The sequence below is a fragment of the Prenolepis imparis genome, unplaced genomic scaffold (genome assembly GCF_030444845.1).
Source record: "Prenolepis imparis isolate NDT839.2.m4 unplaced genomic scaffold, iyPreImpa1.0 SCAF_575, whole genome shotgun sequence".
Taxonomy (NCBI): Eukaryota; Metazoa; Arthropoda; class Insecta; order Hymenoptera; family Formicidae; genus Prenolepis; species Prenolepis imparis.
In genome coordinates, this window is record NW_028141733.1 from 6,688 (window position 1) to 16,064 (window position 9,377).

The window sequence follows — 9,377 nt, forward strand, 5'->3', positions numbered from 1 at the left end:
CCCTCTCTCTCCCTCTCTCCCTCTCTCCCTCTCTCTCCTCTCTCCCTCTCTCCCTCTCTCCCTCTCTCCCTCTCTCCCTCTCTCCCTCTCTCCCTCTCTCCCTCTCTCCCTCTCTCCCTCTCTCCCTCTCTCCCTCTCTCCCTCTCTCCCTCTCTCCCTCTCTCCCTCTCTCCCTCTCTCCCTCTCTCCCTCTCTCCCTCTCTCCCTCTCTCCCTCTCTCCCTCTCTCCCTCTCTCCCTCTCTCCCTCTCTCCCTCTCTCCCTCTCTCCCTCTCTCCCTCTCTCCCTCTCTCCCTCTCTCCCTCTCTCCCTCTCTCCCTCTCTCTCTCTCTCTCTCTCTCTCTCTCTCTCTCTCTCTCTCACTCACTCATTTTTAAAAAGAGATTATTAGAGATAAGAAATTTGTGTCAAAATTTTTTTTAGAATATTTTTTGATGTAAATTAATGTCTATATCGTTACGAATGCATTATATATTTATTAATCATTTTAGAAATGAAGAAAATAAATCGAAGTAGGATATACATAATTTGGCTTATAGGTAAGGTTCCGAAATAATAATATCAATACCTAGCTTGGCAAATAATAATTCTTAATGATTTTTGCTACTCTGAATATGACAACAAATTTAATAAATAACTTATTTTATTTGCGAAGCCAGGTATTAATTTCATTTAAAAATTGTCTTGTGTAAAAATTTTATTTATACTTTTACTGTTTCAAACAATTTATTAACATATATACGGGGGCGATTGTAATATAAAAATTTTTATATTATTTCTATAATGTTTTGGAAAATAAATTTTTTTAAGAAGAAGAGTCATTGTTAAAAACTTGTTTATATTCAACAAAAATATAATTTTTGAATGTAGAACGCATTTGTAATAAATATTTCAAAGAATACGGAATGCGAAAAGGAAACTTTAATGAAAAAGTTTTATCTTGATATATTTATATATTGCCGTTAATGAGTATGACGTAAAAATCGCAATCACAGTTGAAATAATTGCATACATCTTCGACTAACAGGTCTTATCACGGGGAAATCTACATAATGTAGATTTCTTTTAACTGAAAGTAGGAGTTATTTTTGATCATCAGTATCAGTTATTTTTCATCTCTTTTTTCTATATTTGTTTTAGTTATTTTTCATTTCTTTTTCTATATTTATGTTTCAGTTATTTTTCATCTCTTTTTCTATATTTATGTTTCAGTTATTTTTGATCAGTATCAGTTATTTTTCATCTCTTTTTCTATATTTATATGTTTCAGTTATTTTTGATCAGTATCATTATTTTTCATCTCTTTTTTCTATATTTATGTTTCAGAATGTCCATTTTTGTGAGTGATTTATGAAAATTACAATTTTACTTTAATTTGATCTCGATATTCTGTGTGTATATATATTTCATGTGTATGGTACATATATGTATCTTATCTTTTATAGAGAATTCAGAGTGGCAATATTTTATATGTTTATTGTTAATTAATGATAGCATATAACAGAGAGTTTGAGTACTTCCTTAAATCTTCATTGCAGTTTGCGCTTATTAAGCATCATTAGTAACAAGAAAATGCATGATTTCACAATTTCGTAGCATGATCGCATTGATTTTTTTATTTATTCCGTGATAGGACCTGCTGGTCTATGATTTATGCAATCATTTCAACTGTGATTGCGATCTTCTACATAAAATTGAAAAAATCATGCTTCTTTTTCTCATTACTGGAAAGTCATACTCGCTGCAAAGTAACATATGATTTGCAAACATTTATGATTCTATTGAGATATTATGGATGCAATGTCATGGTACAATGTAGCAAGTATTTCTGTCCATAATGACGAAATGATAAGATACAAAGAACAATAATAAATTTGCGGAAATACTTAATATTTTTTACAAAATTAATACATAAGAAATATTTAAATATAATATTTATTAAAAATTTTATGCGTTCTACATTATTTTACTTTTTTTATTGCTTACCTTTCTTCGCTGTATTGCTGCTTTTTACTTAAATTTGTCTTTTTATTTTTTATCATGCATTACTTATTTCTTTTGTTTTCTTCTATTCTCCATGTATTTCTTCATTTCTATTTTTTTTTTAAAGAATGATGCTCAAAATGGTTAACTTCTTTCTAGCTTTCCTGTTACAATTTTGTTTTTATTTTTTATTTGTTTAACACATTTTTCATTTTTCTTTTAACATTGCCTCTTTTTATGGCACGATTGTTATATCTCGTGCGAGAGTACAATTTTATTTTGATCATATATTTTAATGCTTGCAGCCGATGATTGTAGCACGCATTATTTTTGTCTAGCCATTCAGAATGTTTTTCATTTGTTACATTTATACACTCATTCGTTATTTTATCCAAAATTTGTTTTGATGCCCAATAATATTGCCGTATATGATTGAATGTCATTAATTGCGTTTGGACCACTTTTGTAAAAAGATCTGTCGATCGTACTAATTTCGTTACTGTAGGAGCATCTTCGTCTGCGTTTGGATATTCTCGAAATTCTATATACATCTCATTTTCCGCAGCATTGTCCATTGGCGTTTTCATCATACAATTACGGCAATTGTCGCATTTAGATTTTGCAACGCTTTGTCGCGCTATATATCCAGCAAAAAATGCAATGGCGCTTTGATCATATATGTTAAGTGGATCAACATTTTCTGTATCTCTCACATTTTCGTATTCTTCAAGAGTTTGTAGTACATCTTCCACAAATGAGTCATCTTCAAAATTAGCGTCACATTCTACGACGGTATGACTTGCGTTCAACGAATTTTCTAACGTTTTAACAAGATGGCTCGGTGGATTAATAAGAGACTCGGCTTCTAGGCATTGAACATTGCCTTTATCGGTTGTTGGGATGTATCCTGTAGATATTATATGTCTCAAAGAGAGTCGAACCATTCTAGCAGTGGGATTGGGATTAAATCCTCCGCGTTGTCTTAATTTTGAAAATAAATGTTCGACCGAATCTTGATTGCATAATCCTGTGGCAAGTTCAAATTCTTCATATCGTCTTGTGAGTTCCTTATATATTCCAAGAGTAGCTTGTACAGTTAAACTGAAGCCTTTCAAACAAGGAATTGTCGATAATTTGTTCGGCGATACAGACCATTTTGAGCACCATTCAACAAAATTTGTTAATAAAATTTCAATGTCAGGATTTTTGAAGGACAATGGTCGTTTTCCACCATATGTGATATTCAGACTGTAAGAATTGCAAGCTTCTATTACTTTATTCAGATATTCTGTAAAATCAGCCGTTGCAATCCATGTATTTGTTTGTAATAGCTTTCCATGACCGGCAGTTCTTATTGCGGCTGCAAACGTATGACTAAATAATTGGAAAGCTCTTTTGACATTCATAGTTTCAAAAGAATTGGGGCGAATATGTGCCTCCGTAATATGAGACAATAAATTCGAATCTCCTTTAGTGGCATTATCAATAGACCACGTCAATTCAAAATCGGCAAATGATTATTTTTCCATCACAATACAGATGTTTGTGTTTTCTTAGTAAACTCGCCAATCTTTTCACTAAATGTGGAAAATCAAACGAAGCGTAATATCTCTTTTCATAATGTATAAAAAATGGTTTATTCGAGTGCAGGCCAAGTTTTACATAAGTACTCTGATTACTTGGACCTTGATCGCATGTTACGAGTTGCACATCAGCACCCGTTTTAATCAATCTAGTTAAACATTCTTTTAATAAAAATATTATTTCCTCGGCTTTCATTCCTGTTCCAGAAAGGAAATATGCTAGTGGTTGACGCCATGAATGACGCGCATTTATACTGTCCAAACAAAATACAAATACGTGTTTTGCAGCCTCATGTTTTCCTCCTAGAGGTCCTAGGTCAACAAGTCCTTCTATTTGATCCAATTTAAATGAATATTCTTCATATGATTTAATTGTCATTTCATCCCACTTCAAAGCACATACTCTCTCTTCCGCAGGTATCTTAGAAAATTTCTCCTGCAATTTATTAAATATAAATTCGCAAAATCCTGGCATCATATTATATTCTTCGTGCCATCTTTGAATTGTTCGTTCTCCAGGAAAATTACAACCTGCCTTTCGTAAACCACGCAGTGCAGAAGCTGAATAATAATAAAGTTGCTTCGATATATTTTTTTCTTCTTCCGTGTATGGTGCGTTTGGCGTATGTAACTGCAAATTAATCATTGTCTTCGCAACGGGATGCAATTTATTCTTATCCATTAATTCCTGTATATCTTTTTTCGTGTTTTTCTTATTTGTGCGTTTTGTGGGCATTCGTCGAACGTATCTTTGTAAACGTAACTTCAACATTTTAATTGTCCGGCGCAGACGCACATTTTCATTCCTTAAGGAATTAATGATAATTTGTGAATTATTTTCTTCATTTCTTATCTCTTTATTTTTGATCTCTTCCTTTCTCTGTTCTTTTTGTTGTTTCTTTTTTGCTGTTTGCACTGATATTTTTTCACAGCTTTCAGGTGGCTCCAAATGCATCCATTCCATAACATTTTCTTCTTCTTATGTTATATTGAAATGTAATCGTGGTGATCGATAGGTTCGCAATGGTGGCCATTGAAATGATTCCTCTGTCATTTCATTGTTTCTATTTTTTTCAATATTTGTTGATGTTGTTGGCCTATTTTCATACGTCTCTGTTGCTTTGCTTAAATTGATCGTATCTTCTTCTATCTCGGTCACCGCAATAGGCATGTTCTCTATATCTGCGTCTTCATTGTTTTTTTTTGGCGAAACAATATTTCTGAAAGGAAGTGGTATTGAACCACGTTTTAATATTTTCTTACCTTCTCCCTTGAAGCAATTTTCACTAAAGTGATCTGCACACAGACCGGCACGACGGATCGAATTGGCAGACCACTTCTCTAATTCAGTATTTCCTGAAAAAAGAATTAACGCAAAGAATTATTTATAAATCTGTCAAAAGATATTTTTGAAGAAAATCTACTGGAGATATAATAAGAACAAAGATAGAAGTTTCAGGGAATTATTATTAAATGCTAATATAAATATAATTTATTTATATTATGTACTGACAAAATATTTTAATTTTACAAATAAAATATTTGAACAAATTTTTTATACACATTAAAAATATACATTGTCTAAATATTATCAAAATAATATTGCATTATAATTTTAAAAATTAAAATTGTGTGGACATAAAAATAATTCCAAATTTTTATTATTCTTCGATAATTATTTGTAATTTTAATTCATAAAATTATTATGTTGTAATATAATTTTAATTCATTCGATTATTATATCGCAACATAATTTTAATTGAATTGATACCTTATGATTTTTGATTCTATAATATTGACAGCACTAACAAAGAGATCGCGGTTAACTCTTCACCGATTTCGATTTCCTTTTTTGTGGTAAATCTGTATTGAATTTTAGTTGATCCATGTTCGAGCTTATCGTCCAATGCGCCTTTTAAGTAATATTATTTTTTAGAAAAATTTTAATGTTTGTTGTAAGGCTCAAAAAAATAACCTCTTCATATCAATGCTAGTAGCGTAGGGGGAGAGTACATGACTAGTAAATACGGGAGCCCCGGTTCAAGACTCTAAGCTGTCATAATTTATTTTTATTTTATTTTTTTATTTTTTTTATTATGTTATATGTACATATAATATGTATTATTTATTACGTAGAAGTAAATATTCAACATATATTTATTGTTAGAGACACATATATCTTCTTATATTTAAAATGCATAAAATAATTATAATATAAATAAAATATTTTTACAGAGAAATCTCTCGTAATACATAATACATATTATATGTAGAAAATATTTTCTCTGTAAAAATTCTATTTTTTCTGTAAAACAGATTACGATTATTTTATGCATTTTAAATTTATAAGGAGATATATGCGTCTCTAACAATAAATATATGCGGAATATTTACTTCTACGTAATAAATAATACATATTATATGTACATATAACATAATAAAAAAAATTAAAAGTAAAAAAAATAAAAAAAAATTATGACAGCCTAGAGTCTTGAACCGGGGTTCCCGTATTTACTAGTCTTGTGCTCTCCCGCTACGCCACCAGCATTGATATGAAGGGGTTATTTTTTTTAGCCTTACAACGAACATGAAAATTTCTCTAAAAAATATTACTTAAAAGGCGCATTGGACGATAAGCTCGAACATGGATCAACTAAAATTCAATAATTGTGTGTGTGTGAGTGTGAGTGTGAGTGTGAGTGTGAGTGTGAGTGTGAGTGTGAGTGTGAGTGTGAGAGAGCGAGAGAGAGCGAGAGAGAGCGAGAGAGAGCGAGAGAGAGCGAGAGAGAGCGAGAGAGAGCGAGAGAGAGCGAGAGAGAGCGAGAGAGAGCGAGAGAGAGCGAGAGAGAGCGAGAGAGAGCGAGAGAGAGCGAGAGAGAGCGAGAGAGAGCGAGAGAGAGCGAGAGAGAGCGAGAGAGAGCGAGAGAGAGCGAGAGAGAGCGAGAGAGAGCGAGAGAGAGCGAGAGAGAGCGAGAGAGAGCGAGAGAGAGCGAGAGAGAGCGAGAGAGAGCGAGAGAGAGCGAGAGAGAGCGAGAGAGAGCGAGAGAGAGCGAGAGAGAGCGAGAGAGAGAGCGAGAGAGAGAGCGAGAGAGAGAGCGAGAGAGAGCGAGAGAGAGCGAGAGAGAGCGAGAGAGAGCGAGAGAGAGCGAGAGAGAGCGAGAGAGAGCGAGAGAGAGCGAGAGAGAGCGAGAGAGAGAGCGAGAGAGAGCGAGAGAGAGCGAGAGAGAGCGAGAGAGAGCGAGAGAGAGCGAGAGAGAGCGAGAGAGAGCGAGAGAGAGCGAGAGAGAGCGAGAGAGAGCGAGAGAGAGCGAGAGAGAGCGAGAGAGAGCGAGAGAGAGCGAGAGAGAGCGAGAGAGAGCGAGAGAGAGAGAGAGAGAGAGAGAGATGCGAGTGAACGTGTAAGCGAGTGCGAGGCGAACGAAACAAAGTGAGCGATTAGAGAGAGACGGAGTGTATGTACGACGCAGAGAAACAGATACGCGCGATTGCAATGTGGCGTGTATGTACATGTACATGTACATGTACATGTACATGTACATTACACGCACACGCATGAAAGAGACAAAGGTAATACGATTATGTCTGTCTTTGTCAGCTCGACACGTTGCAGCTCCATCTATCTCTTCCACGATTAAAGTACTTATAAAAACGGACCGCGTTAGCTATAATTCCATATATAAATCATATAAAAATCAAAAAGTTTTGTTATCGGCTTCTTTCATGTCAGCTCGTAACAATACTTATTTAATAAAAATAGTTCTGCAGTTTATCTGTGCATAAAATATAGTATACGCGATAGGGTTAACATGAAGAAATATTAGTAAACAATAGAAAGTGAGATTGCAAGTCTAATAAAAAAGTTATATATTAAAAACATTTTCACGCATATGTGTGCATACGTGCATATGTTGGATATGTGTGGTGCTAACCTATCGTGTGTATATGTGTATACGTGTATATGTTTGGATATGTGTGGTGCTAACCTATCGGAGTTCGACCATTCGACTAGGATCCCCTTAAGGGGATAGATAGAAGTAAAGATATGATTTTGCGAGAAAGAAAAAAAGGAGAATAGTGTCTTTTTTTTCAAAATTTGCATATTTAAAAATATAAAGTATTAAAAAATTTTTGTGTAATACATTTTTTTTATAAATAAAAGTTTAAATTAAAAAGCAAAATTTCGTATACTTATTCTTTATTTCTTTAAAACGTTTCGGTCCTTTCTTTGGACCATTTTCGCGTTCTTATTTCCGACGCACCGGCTCTTATTAGCCCATTCCTTTCAATGCTTTATTTGAATAAAAATTTAATACAGTTTTTATTTCCTGTTATATTAATGTAATAGTTTCCAAAATTTTCTAGTTTATTATATAGTAATATTAAATTAGAAGCAGGAAATATGTAAAGTATGTGACAATTTTTTTGTTGAAACATCAAAATTAATTAATTTTCTCATATCTCATTCACATTCCATAATATAAATTAGTAAAATGCACTGGAAACTTTCTCTTCTCAATTTGTAAATTAATCAATAACTATAATCTTTGATCATTTGTCAGAGGATGCATTTGAAAAAATAATATATATAATATTATTAATATAATAATATTAATAATATATATGTATTTGTATTGTTTTCTTAAAACTTTTATCTTCTAGTTCAGAATCAAATTTTTTGTTGAATATTTTTATATATATTACAAGTTATTTATACATATTTCTAATTTATTTGGAAATATGGGAGATATCAATATGGAAAGGCTGAAAGAAAAAGAAATATTTCTTTTATCTCCGACTCATAAACGCGCAAGTTTTAAAGTATGTGCTAAATTAAGATAGTGATATAAATTTGATAACACAGTTCAACAAAAGTATCACATCATAACACATAATTCATGATATTTTATTCTCCTTATATTTTGTGTAACATAAGGAATTATCATTATGTATATTAATATGTACTTCGATATATTTTTATCATATTCGGCTTTAATCTAATCCAGATAACAAAACGTCTAAAATCAAGATATAAGATGTCTAAAAGACGTCATTAAGATGTCTTTTAGACATCATTATAATGTTTTTAAGACCTCTTTTATCTTTAAGATGTCTTATGTCCCATTTTTAAACGTGATATTGTCTGTGAATCTACAGATTTTGACTATAATCTTGCAACTCTAACTTTCAGAATACGCGCAAATAATTTATTTAACATTTTACATAGCAATCGTTCACGCGGCCGTTTTATTTCTCTATTAATATAATATTTACAAGACTGAATCATAGAAACAAATATTGCGCGTATATTTTGTTTGATATACCATGGTATTTTTGTGTTTTATTTTATGTTTAATATTATAAACTATAAACAATATATAATACAGATTTAAATATTATAAAATGTACAGGGTGTCTGAGAGGCATTTAATAGCAAAATATATCAATAAGAATATGTCATATAAAACAATATTTTAAGCAAAAATTGTTTGAAAGGAGATCACAATCTGAATACATTTAAAATATTCGAATATCTAAAAGTATTAATATCAAACATAATAGGTACATAAGTTGTCAATGTCAGCAATCATTACATCGTCGTTCAGTTATCTGAAAATTGATCGTAACCAGTCAATGTTATTTGAAAGCTTTAAGTTAATTGCTATGAGATTGGCTCAATAAAATATTAATGCGAAAGCATGCGTCTTTGCTACGGTAAAAATACGAGCATTTCCGAAATATGTATACGAAATCATGTCAAAGAAACTATTAAAATACACAATCGTTTATATATCACACCTTAAAGGTATACAGA

The 9,377-nt window shown here is 32.3% G+C and overlaps 1 protein-coding gene across 1 annotated transcript; it reads right to left on the minus strand.

The window, feature by feature from the left end:
• Window positions 1-2,170: 2,170 nt before the first annotated feature.
• On the minus strand, window positions 2,171-2,945 carry LOC145948690 (uncharacterized). The gene has a single exon (XM_083058303.1). The coding sequence runs from the start codon at window positions 2,924-2,926 to the stop codon at window positions 2,171-2,173; it is 756 nt and encodes a 251-aa protein (XP_082914429.1). The 5' UTR covers window positions 2,927-2,945.
• Between the last annotated feature and the right edge of the window lie 6,432 nt (window positions 2,946-9,377).